The sequence below is a fragment of the Vulpes vulpes genome, chromosome 12, assembly GCF_048418805.1.
Source record: "Vulpes vulpes isolate BD-2025 chromosome 12, VulVul3, whole genome shotgun sequence".
Classification (NCBI taxonomy): Eukaryota; Metazoa; Chordata; class Mammalia; order Carnivora; family Canidae; genus Vulpes; species Vulpes vulpes.
The window spans coordinates 51,874,863-51,893,536 of NC_132791.1; the positions used below are offsets into that span (position 1 = coordinate 51,874,863).

General features: G+C 52.3%; 1 protein-coding gene across 17 annotated transcripts in view; it reads right to left on the minus strand.

Moving 5' to 3' along the window:
- Nucleotides 1–14,054, minus strand: part of JADE2 (jade family PHD finger 2) — a 52,106-nt gene extending 38,052 nt beyond the window's left edge. Inside the window, exons 1-4 of one of the 17 annotated variants that reach the window (XM_025994896.2) lie at nucleotides 13,827–14,054; nucleotides 8,101–8,286; nucleotides 3,308–3,365; nucleotides 997–1,085 (exon numbers count right to left, since the gene is read on the minus strand). In XM_025994896.2, the coding sequence (XP_025850681.1) occupies nucleotides 997–1,085; nucleotides 3,308–3,365 (147 nt within the window). In that variant the 5' untranslated portion in view covers nucleotides 8,101–8,286; nucleotides 13,827–14,054. The other 16 variants (XM_025994894.2, XM_072728581.1, XM_072728580.1 and 13 more) reach the window with 16 other exon arrangements.
- Nucleotides 14,055–18,674: the final 4,620 nt, after the last annotated feature.

Below are 18,674 nucleotides of genomic sequence, written 5' to 3' on the forward strand. Positions count from 1 at the left end.
CCCCATCCCATGTCAAGGACTCTGCCTCAAGATTCTTGGCCTTCCCACCCTTGGCAATGTTGGTTTCAAGAGCCTCTTGTGTTGGCTATATTACCCCGGGATCCTTAATTTCCATTGTAACAAGGATTGAGAAGGATTTAAAAAAGTGAAGCGCCCAGCCCAGCTACTGGCTACTCTGTAGGCTGAACCTTGTTCAGGGCCAGATTCAAACCCCCTGAGCTTCTTGGGTGCTCTTGCAGCTTCTGTGCAAAGGGCCTCTTCTGTGCTCAGTGCAATGCTTTGAGGACCTAAGAAGGAGTGATATGGCCCCTAGAGGTGATTTTTTAGGGGCCACAAAAAAGCAGGATCATGATGTCCATTTGTGCTCAACACTACCCACTCCTGGCACTCTTCTCTACGGCTCGAGAAGTCACGAACACCTCAACCTGCCACAAGAAACATCCCAGGTCTAAGTAAGGAAGATTTAGAATGCGGATGCTTGTGACACGGGCATAAGGAGCAGATAACTTAACTGGATGATCCTGAGAGCCCCAGCCATCGCCCCTGTATCAACATATCCCAGTGCCCTTGGCTTAGCCTCCCCCAAATCTGACTGCTTCTTCCTCCACTGCTTCTCCCCTGGACAACCGCAGGAGTCCTCCCTGCTCCCGCCCTTGCCAGCATGGTCCCTTCTCCTCAAGGCGGCCAGGGCCACTTCTTTAAATCCTCCTTTTATTAAAACGTCAGGCTCTGTTATTACCCCGCTTACAATCCTTGAAAGGCTGCTCCTCTCGTGTAGCCCAACTGGAACATCTTTACTACAACCTACACGGCTGGGGGAACTGGCATCCACACCCCCTCCTCCCATTCGTCTCACTTAGCCACACTTGCGCCCTCTGCCAGGAATGCTCACCCCCAGACACCTGCAGGGCGCACTCCCTTGGTCTCCACAGGGCTCCACTCCTGTGGCTTCCCCACCACGGCTTCAGCTTTTCCCAGACACTTGTCACTACCCACCTCTGAGGGCTTTTTTTCGTTCTGCCGGGGCCAGCCCGACTTGGTGCTGCTGGGCAGTTTGGAGCATCTTGATGCAGATGTAGCGTGACCTGCAGAGAGAACACAGCCCATGAGGGGCCCCTGGAAGGCCAGGAACACCACCCATCCACCGATCCACCTCCAAGGACAGGAAACCTGTAAGGCAGGCTCTGGTTCTAATGTTTAGAAGGTGGAAACCTCTGCGAGCGCCTGTCCCTGCTCTGGACCTCTCCAGGGATCAGTGCGGACAGGAGTACCTTCCTCCACTCACCAAGCATAGGGGCTTAGAAGATAAAACGGCAGTGACCAGGACTCAGGATCCACTTACTATGTGACCTTCGACAAGTCCCTTGCCCTCTCTGGTCCTCTGCTTTTTCCTTGGTGAAGAAGGCCTTCTGTGGCCACGCTTATTCCTGCCCCAAGTGGAGATACTCTGGGACGATGCCCAGTGAATATACAGAGGCACAAAAGGCCAGTGGCAAGAATGCTGCTCTAAAATAAACCCATTTGGGCAGCCCGGATGGCTCAGCAGTTTAGCACCACCTTCAGCCCAGAGTGTGATCCTGGAGACCTGGGATGAAGTCCAACGTCGGGCTCCCTGCGTGGAGCCTGCTTCTCCCTCTGCCTGTGTCTCTGCCTCTCCCTCTCTCTGTGTCTCTCATAAATAAATAAATAAATAAATAAATAAATAAATAAATAAATAAAATCTAAAAAAAATAAAGAAAGATTTTAAAAGTAAAATAAGATAAACCCATTTACTAGCTTGTCTCCCCAGGCAAATGACTTAACCCCTCTGGGGGCAAAAAGTTGTGAGAATTAAGTGATGCCATGCCTGTAAAGGCTTAGCGGAGTCCCCAGCACCGAGTGCAGCCTCAAGGAACATTAGCTAGTATTGCTGGACTCTGAGGCCCTTGCTGGACTATAGGACTGCAGCCTCTACCTGTGGATCCAAGGAGCAGCAGCCCCGGGTAGGTATGCTGGTGGGGGGTTGGCAGTGGCTGGAGGGAAGGGAGAATGCTGCAGCCTGGCGCAGCTCTGCTGCAGCTGCCCAGACACCTGCTCTTGTGGGTGCCTGACCCTCAGGGGTTCCTCTGCCTGCAGCGAAGTTAGTAGCAGAGGATGCAGTTCCTCTTGGCTCTACCGAGACAAGCCACAGCCAGTGTGGTTGCGGCCACAGAGGGCCGGGCCGGATGCTGTGATCTCCTGCCACAGGGAGGAAGGGATGGCCAGGTTAGACACCAGAGCCAAGCTGAGCACACAGACCCCAAAGGACAGTGAAATGAGACCCGGAGGTAGGGAAGGGGCTGGGAATGGCAGGCCGTCCTTGGTACATCTGTCCTCAGACTCTTGGGGGCTGAGGGAGCAGCTATGGGACTCTAAGAGCTCTAAGCAGCCTTGGAGATTTCCCAGATCCCAGCTGCTCACCACCTGTGTGAACAAACTGAGGTGCAGAGCTGCAGGGCTCCAGGCCCAGCCTCCCTGGCAGTGTGGGCTCCCCACAGGGTGCAGTGCTAGGTGGGATCCTCTTGGCAGTGTACCTCGCCTCCACAGGTAGGGCAGAATGGAATTCCTTACTCAACCAGCTCACACAGGCCCAGGTTCCTGGGGCATCTGGGAAGAGCTGTATGAGAAAAGCTCTCACCTTATCTCCTTATCACCTCCCTTATCTCCCCCCAAATTTGAGAAGAGGCTCTTTAAACCCTTTTTTCTCCTCCACAATCCCTGCGACCCTCAGAAGATGTCCGGCTTCCTCACCTGGCCCACTTACAAGTCTACCTCTAAGATTCTATTGCCTCTGACAAACATTTACTGAACATCTATTATATACCTGATTTAGTTGGGGACACAGCAATGAGTTAGACATGACCCCTCTTATCAAGGAGCTTCCTGCTAATTAGGAAATGATATTTCTATCAGGTAATTATAAAAAAAACTTAATAGTTTTTCTGTCTCTTGTGTAGAGAATTTCTATAGGACCCTGATTTAAAATAAGGGCCAGAGAGAGAGGGATGCGTTTCTTGCAGCCTGGAGCAGCAAATGCAAAGACCCAAAGGGGATATGATCTTTTCCAACCAGAACAAAACACATGGGATTGAGACCTAGGGGGTAAAGAACACAGCAAGGCTCTGGAGACCACGGAAGTGTGGGGACCATCTTAGGAGCATAATGGCCTGGCCTGATTTATGCTTTCATCAACATTGAGACCATGGGTCAGCCTCCCCCCATCCGGGCCTGTGGGCCTGAGAATTATTCAAATGCTTTCCCTGTAGGAACCCCAAATGGAAGGCCTTACTGTCAGTGGTGTCAGAGTTGTCGCTGCTGATGGAGTATTTTCGCCTCTTCTCTTCCATCTGCAACAAAAGGCAGGCCCCATTATACTTCTGGGAGGCTTGGGAAATCCTGAGTCTCTCAGAAAAAATTGCCCAATAACCTACCTCCCCATACTCACCCTGGTGCAATGGAAGAATGAGAACAAGGCATTGCCCTAACCTTCTCTCCAGCCAGCCACACACTCTCTCTCTACCCACCCACGGGAGCCCTGGGAGTGGGCCAGAAAGGGGAAGCAAGATTGATTCTTCCAGAGGGACTGTGCCATCTGAGTTTAGAGACCAGCCAGCTCAGACAGCACTGAGGGCACATCCTGAGGGTGGTGGGCAGAGGAGTGTGGAAAACAAGTAAGGACAGGGAGGCTCTAAGCTGGATCCCTGAGACGCACCAGGCCCAGGGTGACTGGCCCTAGGCTGGGCTGCCCTCCCTCCTGTAATGTCCTTCTCCTAATACGACTACAAACCAACTTTATCTTAACTATAGTATTTTATAGTATTTCAAGGTAAGAAAGGCAGCTCTCCACACTGAGCTCCTTCTGCTGCCAACACTGGCTCAGCTCATGTTCCTAACAACCTTGGAAGTTGTGAGCTATTGGCTTCCCTTACTAGCGACGTGCAAGACTTTGTCCGGCTAGTCACTGTCTGAACTGGGCTTTGAATCCACATGGTCTTATCCCTGAGCCCACGCTGAGCTGCCTTTGTGTCCTGTGAGCTCTTGCCTGTGGGGAGGGCTCTCTCACCCAGTATTTCCTCGGATCCTACAGAGTCTGGGGTGGCAGCGCCTGCTTCGGTCTCCTCTTGGAGGGGAAGCATACTCCAAGTGGCTTGTTCAGCTGCCTCGGCTCTCACAGTGGCAGAGTCCCAGTGTGAGAACAGATCTGGGATTCGGGACCTGAAGCATTTTCTACCTCGTCCCTGTTAGTCTGGAACCTGGGCTGCCTCACTGCCCGTGACAAAGGGCAAAGAGCCAGTGTCAGCAAAGAGAAAGTCCCACTGCCCAGCCCAGCTACAGGCCAACCAGGTTCCCCATCTCTGCTTGGGCTCACACGGGCCGCCTGCCACTGCCACCCACTCCAAGCCTATTGGTGCCAAGCCCTGGGTTTCCCTTTATCTTCCTGTGGCCCTGCAGAGACAAGAGAACATTAGCTCTCTAAGGTGGGGCGTGACTATCCTGACCTCTGAACAAACCAGGACCCTCCTGCCTCACTCAGACCTGACTTCAGCCAAGAGCTCCTCCCCACTCCGGGGTCCCCTAACAGCAGGATCAGGATGGCAGAAAGAGTCACCAGGGCTGCTCGCAGCCAGCTCCAAAGGGGCAGGTGGAACCCTGAGGACACCAGTTGCACGGGTGCCAGGAAGTTCAATTGCTAAACACTCATTGTGGCAGAAGCGGGATGCCTTAGTACACAGGGATCTCAGGGAGCCCCCAGAACAGCCCTTCTTTGCCAGTGGGCATGATGGCTGCTTCCCTTTTGCAGACGAGGAAAAGGAAATACAGAAGTTAAGTGACTTGCCTGAGATCGCAGGGCTTGTAAGAAGTGTATCTGGCTCAGGAACATATGCCCTTGACCTTTAGACTACTCTGGCTCTGTGCAGCAGAGTACGAGCAGCCCTGTGGCCCAGGTCATGGACGGAATGGGGCAATAGCGCTCTGGCACCCACAGCTGGCATCCTTGCTTTCCCCAGGGTCTGAGTGTGACAAAGAGGACTATGACAGGGCCCTGACGCTGGCCTGCATCTTACCAGCCCAGCACTCTCACAGGTGGCAGACAGAGGAGGAGGAAGACAAGTGCTATAAACACAGCCACTTGTTTTTTCCTGCAATCCTGCCCATGGATCCCACGTGTCTCCAATTCCAACAAAGAGGGTACCTCCAAGCCCGCATCTCCCAAAGGAGAAAAGCAGGAGCTCTGGATTCAGGGGTGTTGAGTTCAAATCCTAGCTCTACCTCGCAAAAGACCAGGGACCTTGGAAAAGACACACCTCCACAGGACAAGAATTTGTTCTGGATTTTTACAGAAGTCTCCTGAACTTCCAATGTTGGCAACTGACTCAGAATTTTTAAAACACTTTGAGAGGGCCAACTAAACACATCAGCTGGTGAGAATAAACGCAAGCAGCATAAAGCCCTATGCACAGTGGCTGGCTCTCCTTACGGGTGCTAGTTATACCATGATAATCTTGGGCGAGGTGAGGAGACCTCCCACCAGCACCTACAAGGGGCTCCTGTACAGTAGGTAAGGCCACCAGGAACAGGACTCCTTGACTGCTAATGCCCTTCTGGTAATGCGGTTTCCTGCTGCCTAGGGCCCTGTCCCAAGAGACCTGTCAGTGTGCAGACCTGCACCCCACCCTCAGCCGGCTCCCTGTCCAACCTGCCCTCTGTGGAAACACTCCAGAGTTCTCCTGGGTAGGCTGTTATTAAGGGAGCAGATTTCATGTGGCTTAATTGGAATAATAACTAGGCTTTAGAGGGAAGCTACTGTTTTGTGAGTGAAGCTTCTTTCCTTTGAACCAAGTCTGTTCCAAAGACCTTCTCGCCGCAGGTAAGCCTCCGCTGGTGGTGGCTAAGAAAGCTCCAAATGAGGCCTGGGCTCTCCTATGGAAAAGCCCTTTGTCCCTTGAACCACTTCCTTCCAACTGAGCTAGGAGACTCGGAGGACTCCTTCACCAAAGCAGAAATCCAGGTTGGGTTGGTGGGTACTGACAACTGGGTCTTGACCTCTGGTTTTCTCTTTCCCCCATCCCTTCAATCTCTCCCAAAGCAAGGTTTCCTCTGGGAGAACACCCCAGTGTCATAAGGCACTTACTTTGGGGGGGGGGGAGACAGGAGTGCTTCTGAGGCACTCCCTGTAAAAGAGAATCTAGGAAAGAAAGACACCCCCCTTCCTTCCCTTTGCACCTCCCACACCATCCCCAGCATGGAGGCAGAGAGAAGAAGCTCTCCTCTGGGTGCGTGGGTGTCCTAGAGTTCCTTTAGAGAAGCAGCCCACAGCCTTTCTGTGCAATTTCTGCCCCAAAGCCAACCTGTGGCAAATCCAGTGGACTCTCCCTCCAAAATGTATAGTGAAGCCATCGCTTTTCCCTGTGTCCCTACTGCTACCACCCTGGCCTAAACCAGTCCCATCTCTTGCCTGGATTTCCCATTTATCTCCCAGCTCCCACCATCTAGAATCCACACAGCAGCCAGAATGACCTTTAAAAAAAGCATAAATCAGATCATGTCATACCCCTTTCTAAAATCTTTCAAAGGCTTCCTGCTGATCAAAGGACAAAAATCAACCTCTTGGCCACAATATCCTACATGATCTGGCCCCTCCCCACCTCAACCAGTTCACACGGACCACTATACCCTTCCTCACCACTTTCTAGCTACACTGGTCTTCTTTCATCTCCTGAAATAAGTCAAATATTCCATGCTTCAGGACCTGTGCACAGGGTGTGCTCTCTGCCTGGAAGGTTCTGTGTAGTCTGTGCATGTCTGACTTTTTATCTTTCACATTTCAGCTTAAATGTCAAGGAAGTCTATGCCAGTTACCTTATCTAAAGAAAGCCCACAACATCGTTATTCAACATCTTCAGAGCATCCACCGCAATTACCGTCTATAGATCAACTTGTTGAATGTCTTTCTCCTTTGGAGAGGACAGTAAGGAGTGCATCTGTCTGGATCTCGGCTGGAGCCCCAAGGCTCCATCATGTCATGCCCAGCACACAATAGGGGCTTGATATATACAGGGAGTGCCGAGTATGTTCTTGTCCCCTCCCTGGAGTAGTGTGGGGAGCGCACAGCCCAGCTGGCCTGCCTGCAGCTTGCAGGAACAAACACCCCAGGCCAACATTTCGTCCTGTTTTCACAGCCTGCTTTCCCCATCTTAACCTCACACATTTTCCAGGAGGCTTTATTTGGTTGGGCTCCTGGCTAATGATCAATGTCAACTCAGTAATAGGGCAGCAATTTGGTGGCAGATGTTTTCTTGGCAGCACTAGCCATTGGTCTTAGTGGGGGCCTTGGGTCTGGACTTGAAACACCAATGCCCAATGCCAGCCCCCTTTAAAGACCTCTCCGCAAATAAACTCAAATAAACACCCTGGGCTTCCATTAACGCTCTTCCAGCTGACCCTGGGAACAGTGGGCCTTTCAGGTCTGCTAGCGCAGCCGCTCCCTGGGCAGTTAAAACATCCCAACCTGGCCTCCGGCCTCTCCTCTCTGGGGGCCACCAGGCCTGCCCTGCCCGCCACCACACACAGCAGGACTTCGTCTTCCTCCTTAAAAAAAGGAGGTGGGGGGAACAGCTTTCAAGCAGGCAATTTACCATTCCAGACACAATCTTTCAAAGAGAAACAAAAACTCTCCCTGTCTGAGGCAGACCGCTTAGGCGTGTGTGTAATAAGATGCTAATACAATTTAATGATATTTCGGCTGGAAAACCTGTCCTCAGAGCCTCCTTGTGTCGGGAAGGCCAGACATTCAGAAAACAAGAGCTGCACGCTCTTAAACCGCTTTAAGTGGGGGTCAGAGCCCCACTCTTTCCTATCTCTCATTAACTTTAATGCCTTTCCGGGGACGGTAATTGCCATTACAAAAATGATTTTGTACATACAGGTCCAGAAACTTGCTTCTCCAGGCACAGGGTGCCTAAGCCCTCCTCCGACACTCACCGTTGCCCACCTGCAATTCCAAGTGTCCCAGAGGGTACCCAGCTCCCCTGGAACATACTGCCCACACCCAGCCCCCCAAACCCAGTTTTGGGGACATACCTAGGGGGTCCTGGAAGAATGAATGGGGCTTTGTCTATTTTGTCCTTTGGCAACTTCTCACCCTACCCTCCACCTCAGAAGAGGGCAAAGCTCACTCCGCTCGCTCCCAGAGAAGGATGACCATTGGCAACTGCAGGGTCCTTCCAATCCCTTCTTCAGAGAAGGGAGCTGGCTCTCTGGCCTAGCCTAAAGGGGAGAGATCAAAGGTCAAAGCTGCATTTGGGCCCTCTCCACATCATTAATAATAATAGAAATCACCAATACTAATCACATGCTTACCACATGCCTAGTTTTGGGTTTAACCTTTATGCAATATATTGCTTAATCCAGCTACCCATCATGGCAAGGTACTGCTATTAACCCCACTTGCAAATGAATAAAGTAAGGCACAAAGCAACTGTCACAGCTGGCCAATGCATAGCTAGCATTCAAACCCAGGCTACCTGACTCTAGGTGGGGTACCCTGCCCCCCACTGGGCTACCATGCACAGGCCTATAACCCCAGAGTGTGGCTGGGGTACTCCAGATTCCTATGGGTTATCTGAGAACCTTCCTGGGTTCCTAAACTGTGTGAGACACACACACACACACACACACACACACACACACACACACACACGGTCCTATGTGGACAGAGGACAAAGCAGGCCAGGGGTACCCCCTCCTCACAATCCTGGCCTTTCCTCTCAAACACTTTAGGGCAGAACTAACTGTGAAGTCTGCAAAAGAGTATGCTGGATGAGTCGTGAAGAATTTGGACTGGAAGTCACTGAATCTGGTCTCGGATATAAGACAACTACCTCCCCATTACTTGGAACTCCAGTTAACCAGAACACTCTACCCATCCCCCACCCCACCCCACCGCACCTCAAGGATGTGGTAGTCAGGTCTACCCTCAGGACTCTGGGGTGCACCTTGGGGGCTGGGACCAGCAGTCCCACGTCAGGTGTCAATAAAAGCCAGGAGGAAGCTCTCTTGAACTAGTGTTACTGGCCATTTAGCCATACAATTTAACCAAAGGAGAAGCATGCTGGATGGGAAATGTTCTGAAAACATTTGCTGCATCCCAAGTCCAAACAACTCTGTCCTTAAACACTTCATCTCCAAAAGTGCTGGAGAGACCTTTGGCCAAACAGTTTCAAAACCAACATTCACTGCAGTCCTGCTGCCTGGGGTGAGGACTTCCCTTTTCTAGGGACTTGCTGTAGAACCAAATGCTTTTCCACTCCAAACAACACCCAACAAACAGCACTTGGGACAACTGAGAGGACTCCAGATCAAACAAACACCCCCTTTTCTCCCCCCTACCATGCAAACTTTCTCAATAAATTATTCGCCCACTTCGGATCAAAGCCTGTTTTGCAGCCTGTGACCTAAAAAGCAAATAGCATCTCTTAAACATGAAAGCCATCCTCCCTGCCTGGGTCGGCTTTATTACTCATTCCTTCCCCTTACAGTTATTCTGTTGTTATTTTTCTCCTCTGCTTGTTACATGGCTCTGCAAGTCCCAACCCGCCTGAGGAAGAAGAGACTGGAGGGATGGTGCGTTCACTTGGGGCCCGAAGGTGAGAGAGGAAGTCAGGGTAGGGGAGAAGCCAGCACCCTGGGAACCCAGGAAACAGGGCCAGGTCCGGTTGGCAGCTCCTTGCACGGCCCTTTTGCCAAATGTCCTACTGGGAATACTACCAGTGAAGGGAGGGAGTTAATGCCACTGCCGGAGGAGGGGCCAGGCGGCCATACCACCACCTGGGCCCCTGATTCAGTTTGCAAACATAAAATGTTAAGGGGACGTCCTGCCGGCGAGTCAGGGCTCAAAGCTCGGGGCTCCTCCCCCTTCCAACAAAGGCAGGGCGGCAGGCCAGTCGTGCCCTCTCGCCGCTCCCCAGTCCCCCTTAGCGCCGCTCCCGAGCGCAGACGGGAAGCCTCCCGACGACCCCCTGCAAACTCAGCCCCTGGGTAAAAACTTTGTGCCCGCAGTGGATGAGCGAGAGGTGCTAAGCGCGCGAGCAAGGTTTGGAAATCCGCAGAGACCAGAGTCGACGGGTGCAGCGCGCCCTTGGCTCGGGGCAAAGGGGAACACGGCCCCTCCCGCCCCCACCAGCCCCGGGCACGAGACCTGCAGCCAAGGTGGTTACAAAAAGAAAAAAAAAAAAAAGAAAAGGGAAGGAAAAAAAAAAAAAAAAACCGTCCCAGCCCGCGGCGGAGGCTGAGAGGACTGGGAGGGGGTGGCGCGCCTCCAGCCTGCCCCTGGAGGCGGTCGGCGGGAGCGCAGGCTGGAGGCGCGCCGGCGTGATTCCGACCGCGGGAGCCGGGAGGAGGAGCCGGAGGTGGCCGCGGGGGGCTCCGGCCCAGGCGAAGGAAGGGCAAGACGCGGTGCGGCCCGGGCGGCGGGCTAGACGCCGAGGGCGGGGGGGCGGGGTGCTTGGGTGAGGCGGGTAGAGGAACTGGGCCTCCGGGGAAGTGAAGTGGGCAGCTGCGTGGGGCGGGAGACCGGGTGTGCGGGGGGTGTCCTGGGCCTCTGGAAGCCACCGCCAAGCCTTCCTGCCTGTCTCGCAGACATCCCCATCTTCTGATGTAACGGCTACGAATCGCCAAGCTGACCCCTTCTCATCCCTTGGCCTGGAGAAGAGTGTCTCGGGCCCAGGGATAGGCGGGAAGGACCGGAGGGAGCCACAAGTCTGCACCCAGGCGGGGAGGAAGCGGGAGGGAGCCGCTCCGCAGGCGCAGGCGAGTGGGTGGGAAGGAGGGAGGGAAAGAGGGAGGAAGGAGGTGAGGCCGGGAAGATGCCACTGCCGGGGGCGGGGCGCGGCTGGGGATCCGGGAGAAGGACTGCAGCGGTGCTCGGTGGGGGCTGGGGCTGCAATGTCACTTATTTGAGGGTCAGGTGTGTATGTCCCAGGCTGGGACTACCACTTGCCTACATCTCCCCGGTACCACCCAGGGCGCAGGGACGGAGGCGGAGGACAGGGGACTGCAGTACCGTCCCCGAAGCGGGACGCGAACCGGCAGAGTTGGGAGAAGGTAAACAAGGGCCACGCCCCCTGCCGTCGCCCCGCGGGCGCGCACCCGCCGCTCCGGCCACAGCCGGTACATTTCCACTCTCCCGGCGCTTCTCCCCCGCCGGACTCCCGCGCAGCCCCGCAGGGGGGGGGCCGCCCCCGACCCCAGCCCCCGCCCCGTACGCCGGAGCTGCACACCCGGCACACTCACCTGGAAAGGGTGTCCCCCGCCCCTCCAAAACACTGTTTAATTTGTGCAGAGCCTCCGCGCCCGAGAGCTGAGCATGCTGCCCCCGCGTGCAGCGCCCGCGTGCACCCAGCCCAGAGAGGGGGCGACAGGGCGGAGGCGGTGGCCCCCGGAAGGTGTCTGGGACCGGACCCGCTGCACGTGAGCCCAGCGCGGAGTCATGTGCACCGGCTCAGCCCGGTTCGGCGGCCGGACGTGCTGCGTATCAACAAAATGAAACTCAGGGCGACAGGAGGGCAGATAGCTCCAGGTCCTCCGAACCCCCGTCCCCGGCAGAACGACCTCCCCACCACTGCTGTCTCCCGCCGCAGCCCCTCCGCGCGGCCGGAGCCCGCGGGGCAAGTTGCAGCCCTGGCGCGCCCCCGCCCGCCCGCGCCCCCTCACCGGCCCGGGGGCGCTTTGCCGCAGTCATTAATAAAGAAGGTCGCCAAGCTCACCCTTCCAAAAGTTGTTGTTGCATGCGCCCCTCTCAGCCTCCCCGCAATGTACTCTTTAAAACAGGACTGACCAACATGCGCAATCTCTCTCCCCTGTGCTGTGCATCCCCCCCCTCCGCGCCCTGGCTTCCTAGAACAGGCAGCCAGCAGGAGAGAGAGGGAGCGAGCGAGCAAGAGAGAGAGAGAGCGAGCGAGAGCGAGGGAGCGAGGAGCGCTGGCAGATCTGTTGCAAAAACACAAAATAACGCCGTGGAGATGCGCAGGGCCCATCGCTGGGGGCTGGATCTTACCTTCCTCCGCGGTGCCCTTCCGAGGGGCGCTGCCCTGGACTACGCGCCGCGGCGGGGGCCGGCGCGGGAAGGATGCTCCCGAAACCCGGAGCTCCTGGGGCCGGCGCGGGCGGGCGGGGGGCGCGCATCCATCCGGGGTCGCGGCGAGGGAGACGGCCGGGCCCGTGGCGTCCCCGGCCCCGCACCCCTGCTGGGGACGGTCAGCCCGCTGGACCTAAGCCCTTGCCGCTAGAAATGGGCGCAAAGTAACTCCATGGACGCTACTCACCGCCCCCCCCCCAAAAAAAAAGCCTCCAACTGCGATGGCCGCGGTCGGCACCATTCACCAATCCCCCTGTGTATGTTTCTGTTTCTTTTTAAACCAAGACTTCCTTGTGATCTCTTTAGAAAAAAAAAAAATGTGTTGGGGTGGGGGTGGGGTGGGGGCGGGCGGGAGGAGCGAGGGAGGGGGAGTAGCCACTTTTTTCTTATTCACTCGGATCTCCACTCCTGACACCCCCCGCCGCCCGCCCCACCCCCGCCCAGTTGTTTGGCTCCGGCAGCGGGTCCAGGTAGCGTTGCAGGCCTCGGGGGGGAGGGTGCTCTGCCGGTCTGCCCGTCTGCCTGCACCTCGGGCCCAGACTCCCCATGGGCTCTGGGGCGCCCCCAGCCCGCCCTGTCCCCAGGGCCGGGCCCGAGCGGCGGCTGCGCCCGTGCAAGTCCCATCAGGTCTGCTCACACTTCACACACTCACACAGATACCCCGCCCCTCCACTCTCTCACTCACACTTTCTGCTCACACTCCGCCCCCTTCGCGCCCCAGACCCGGGCGGCGCCCCCCGCAACCTTAAAAAAAAAAAAAAAAGCAAGCTTATACTTAAAAAAATCTTTTGGCGCCATATTAATGACGTACTTAAAATTTGCCATTTCTCCCTGCGTCAAAAAGACGTTTCTTTGCAAATAACAGCCTGAAGGCGACACTCGCGGAGGGAACGAGGTTTGCACTGAGCACCCCGCCTCCCGGGGCTCCAAGGCTGGAAGACCCTCGCCCTAGGCCCTGCTCCCGAATCGCTAGTTTAAAAATGCGAATCGAATAAATCGCGTGGCGCTTTGCAGCGCCAGAAGTGAGCCGAAAGTGCTGGCAGGAGCGGAGGGGAGGGGCGCGCGCACGAGTCTGGGGGAGGGGGCGCGGCCCTCCTCCCCCACCCACAGCAGATGGAAACTAACATCCCGGGCGGGGGAAACTTGAAATTGTGGGCGACCTCAAAGAAGGAGGGGCGGTCCGTGGAGAGGGTCCTCTCGGGTTCGTGGCCCCCTCCCCCGCCCGGGTGCCTCCGGGCTCCCAGCTCTGCCCCGCATTTCCGGGGGGTGGGGAACGCAGTGATGGGTGGGTGGGTAGCTGCTCGTCCCTGTCCCTGTCCCTGTAGGAGTTTGCCCCGCGGTGTCCCCTTCCTCCCCCCACCTCGACCTTCCCATTACCCCTAAAGGGTTAAAAACCGAGGTGGCAACTTCCAAGGGCTGGCACTTGGCGAGGAAGCGGGGCGCCCCTCTCCCCACCCTTCGCCTCCTCGCCCCTCCTCCTCCGGCTCCACTTCCCGACTTGACCTTGTGGTGCACAAACAGTGCGCTCGGATCCTCGCAGTTTCTGGAAGAAGCGCTTGCGCTCGCCAGGCAGGCGGGCTGTCGGGCGGCTCGCGGGCGGTGGCGGGGCCTTGGGTCGGTTCCCGGAGCCGCGGGCCACACCCACCCAACCCGCTGCGCCCGCCGCGCTCACCTTCTCTCGAGGAAGGAGCTGGGCTGGCCTCCTGGATGGGGAGGTGTGGGGGGCAAGCTGCAGCCTTCTCCGGATGCTCCCAGCTGAGGAGGAGGAGGAGGTCTGGTCTCAGGCTGGGTTTGGTAGAGAGACTTGGGAGCCTGGGTCAACATCCCCAAAAGCATCGTTGCCAACTTTTCTTTCCCTCTCCCTTTTGGCTGCCCCTCAAAGATAATCCAATAATTTTTTCAACTCACCTTTGGCTTTGAAGCTCACACATGGGTGAGTTGTGAACGGAGACCTGTCCCTCTCCAAGACTTAAAGTTGTTTATTCTTTCTTTCCTTCCCCCTCCCCACTACCCGTGTATGTAAAGATAAATACTCAATTTAAGTAAGATGACATTTATGTGACAATTAAAAAGATCCCCCGATGGAATGTTGTGAACACATTTGCTTATAGGAGAAATAAATCTAATAATAAACAAACTCCTAATAACAGCACAAATCCTCTGGCAGGGTAGATTGTCTACAGAACAAAGAGGGAGATGATGAATGCAGAAATAAGCACTTTTTGCAACAAGAAAGAAATATGAGCTCAAGGGGAGTCACTGCAACCTCTTCTTCCTTGGCCTTCATTCACAAAGTCTGGGGAGGCTTATCTAGCAAGATTGAGGAACTGGGGTACCACCTTCTGGTTAGACCTGACTCTAGCTCTGCGTGGTCAGTTGTTAGGATTTTCTCAAGCCCAAACTCAGTGCCAGAAAACATGTCACAGGCTATTTGCATGTAACAAAATGGTTAAATACCTGGATTCTACTCTTGGGTTCTCAATTGAGAAGGTAGTTGATCTGAGCAAGCGCATTCATCTCTCCATCTCTTCTTCTGCAGAACAGGATGGCTAGAGGGTTCCTGAAGGGGTATGTGTGTATACATGCTTATATGTGTAAAGCAGGGCCTGGCTCAGAGTGCAAGGTGCACATTAGCACTTGCCCTGGTGCTTAAATTTTGGAAAGGTGAATGGCTCCCTGAAAGTTCTTAACACTGAAAAACTGGAGGACAATGATTTCTGTCTTGCCCTCCATGAGGACATATACAAGATCTCCCAGTTAGGGCAAAAAAGAAGTGCAGAAAGAAACTGTCATACATGGTGGACTTCAAGGTCAAGGTCCAGATGGCAGTCTCAAGCACACACCTAAAGTGGGAATGGAGGCACCAATTTACAATGGCACAGTCTAAAGAAACCTCTCTGATTGGGTCTAGTGGCAAGGGACTTACATGCACCAAAAGACTGGACAGGCTCCTACTTCCCAGCCGTCAGGATCCTGTGAACCTTGGCAGGTAGTTATAAAATGTCCTAGAGAGATGGAAGAGGGACAAGACGACCACTTATAGAGTACCTGCTCTGTGCTGTGCAGTATGCAAGTCATCCCATTTCATCCTCACAAAAATCCCATTTTACCTGTTCAGAAAGGTTTAGTGAATTACCAGTAGTCAGACAAGCTAGCAAGTGATAGCAGAATTGGAACCTAGTCCGGACAACCCCAAGACTATGTGTTTTCCTTTTTACCACCCTGCCAGAAATAAAAAGTATTAGCATTATTGGTTTGATTGAGGATGGGGGCCTGATTGCTATAATAGCAAGAAAAAATCTTAGGGGTAGCACTTTGCCTCTAAGGAGGTTCCTTGAATTTGGGTGAGACCCAGGTCCCCTAAGGAGTCCTTGGAAGGCACTTCTTGTTTAGGACTGGGAGTTCCATTAGAATCCTTGGATTCCCACTGCTCTCTGCTACTGTTTAAGTTTAACCTTGAAAATGTTAACAGAATCATAGCAATGGAGCTAATTATAACTCCTTAATCTTTAGTAAAAGTCTTACAAATCATTAACTTATTACAGGAAAAAAATGAGAAGAAACATAAAGTTCTTGGAGACAGAATCATTCACCTTTTTTCAAATATTTCAACAAATATTTGTTGAGTGGCTCCTGTATATCACACACCATTCTAGGGACCGAGGACACAGCACAAAAATGCCAGACAAAAATGCCTACTCTCATGGAATGCACTTTCTAGGGGAAAGAGAGATGCATTTTTTTAAAGTAAAATATTATATTGAAAATAAGTGCTATTCAGAAAAAATTAAGTAGGAAAGGGGGATAGGGAATGTGGTCATGAAATTTAAATACAGTCCTCAGGAAGAGCTGTCTGAGAAGGTGGCTTCTGAATAAAAGGAGGTGAAGAAATGAGCTGTGAGGACTTATGGGAGAAGAGCATTCTAAGCCAGAGGTTCTTGACATGGAGTCCACAGACAGCCCCTTCCAGAGATTTGTGGATAGAGATTCAGGGGGTCTTGACTTTAGATGGAGGAAAAATTATATCTTTATTTTCACTAATTAACATTTAGCATCTTCTTCAGTTATGAATGCAGATAGCAAATCACAGTGATAGTAGCAGCACCTGTGACACTATTGCTAGTAGAAATCACAGATATTTTCATATCACATTATGGTTGTTGCAAATATCTTAAAATATCATTACAGTTATCACTACTTTATAATTATGCTGCTAGCTCTTATAATTTAGTGAATTAATAAGAAACATATATTATTGAATTACACATTTTAAAAATATTTTGAGAGTTGAATTTCCATATAATTGTTTTCTTTACAATTTATGAAAAAAATTTATGAAATTTTATGGATTTAAAGATATTAGACTCAGAAGGAATCCACAGGCAGCACAGATTGCCAAAAGAATCCATGGTACAAAGTAAAAAGAACCACTGTCTCCACAGAGAGATCAGCAAATGCAAAGGTCCTGAGGCAGGAATGTGCTTATTATATAAAACTATAAGGAAGAGATTATATAGGGCAATGTTAGGAATCTGGCTTTTGCTAGGCATAATAAAGATGGTTTTGAGCAGAGAAGTGAAATGATCTGACACTGGATTTTACAGGTTACTTTTCTGCCAGATGGAGGACAGAATAAAAGCAGAAAGGCTGAAGCTGTAAGACAGGTTAGGAGGTCACTGTAATAAACCAGGTGAGAGATTATGTTAACGTTCACTAGAGTGGTAGCAGTGGAAGTGATCAAATTCCGTATATATTGGGTAGCCCGGGAGGCTCAGCGGTTTAGTGCTGCCTTCAGCCCAGGGCCAGATCCTGGAGACGGAGGATTAAGTCCCACGTTGGGCTCCCTGCATGGAGCCTGCTTCTCCCTCTGCCTGTGTCTGTGTCTCTGCCTCTCTCTCTCTCTCTCTCTCTTTCTGTGTGTGTATGTCTCTCATGAATAAATAAATAAGATATTTTTAAAAAACTCCATATAGGGGATCCCTGGGTGGCGCAGCGGTTTGGCGCCTGCCTTTGGCCCAGGGCGGGATCCTGGAGACCCGGGATCGAATCCCACGTCAGGCTCCCGGTGCATGGAGCCTGCTTCTCCCTCTGCCTGTGTCTCTGCCTCTCTCTCTCTCTCTGTGACTATCATAAATAAATAAAAATTTAAAAAAATTTTTTTTTAAATTCCATATATATTATAAAGATAGCTCTGACTTTTGTTGATGGGGTGTGAGAAAACAAGAAGTCAAGGATGACAACAAAAGGTTTGTCTTGAACCAATGGAAAAACAGAATTGCCATTAACAGAGATGCAGAGACTGTGAAAGGAATAGATTTGGAAAATAAGGAACTCAGTGTTACATGTGGCAAGCTTAAGATACCTACTAAATGTCCAAAAGCAGCCTTCTTGTAGGCAGCTAGAGATGACAGCCTCAGCCCAGGTGCATGTTTTGGGCTGAAGATATCTTTTCAGAGATGTCAGCAGGTGGCTGGTATTTAAAGCTATGAGGCTGTTTGATGGGATGCTGGGTGGCTCAGTGGTTAAGCATCTATCTGCCTTTGGCTTTTACAGGTTACTTTTTTACAGGTTACTTTTCTGCCAGATGGAGAACAGAATAAAAGCAGAAAGGCTGAAGCTGTAAGACAGGTTAGGAGGGTGAGATCAGGGCATGATCCTGGAGTCCCAGGATTGAGTCCCACATTGGATTCCCTGCAGGGAGCCTGCTTCTCCCTCTGTCTTTGTCTCTGCCTATGTCTGTCTCTCTGTGTGTCTCTCATGAATAAATAAATAAAATCTTTAAAAAATTAAAAATGGGATGCCTGGGTGGCTCAGCAGTTTAGCGCCTGCCTTCGGCCCAGGGCGTGATCCTGGACACCCAGGATCGAGTCCCATGTCAGGCTCCCTGCATGGAGCCTGCTTCTCCGTCTGCCTGTGTCTCTGCCTCTCTCTCTTTGTCTCTGTCTCTTGTGAATAAATAAATAAAATCTTTTTTTAAAAATTAAAAAAAAATAAAGCTGTAAGGCTGAGATCACTAAGGAAGTGAGTGTAGAAAGAGAAAAGGTCCAAGGACAGTGCCCTTGGCCCCTGCAAGGTTAAGAGGTCTAGAAGATGAAGAGGAATCAGCAAGATATTGTTAAAAAGGAAGTATTCAAACATTTCTCCAAAGAAGAGATACAAATGGCCAATAAGCACATGAAAAGATGCTCAACATTGCTAATCATTAGGGAAATGCAAACCAAAGCTGTAGTGAGGTACCACCTCACATCCAATAGGATGGCTACTTTTAAATATTTTTATTTTATTTAGTTTAAAAATTTATTTATTTATTTATTTATTGGAGGGGGCGGGAAGGAGGGGAGGGGCAGAGGGAGAGAGAGAGAGAGAATCTCAAGCAGACTCCATGCTGAGTGCAAAGCCCTTCCAGGGGCTCAATCTCATGACCCTGAGAGATCATGACCTGAGCCAAAGTCGTGAGTCAGATGCTTAACTGAGCCCCCCAGGCACCCCTATTTTATTTTATTTTATTTTATTTTATTTT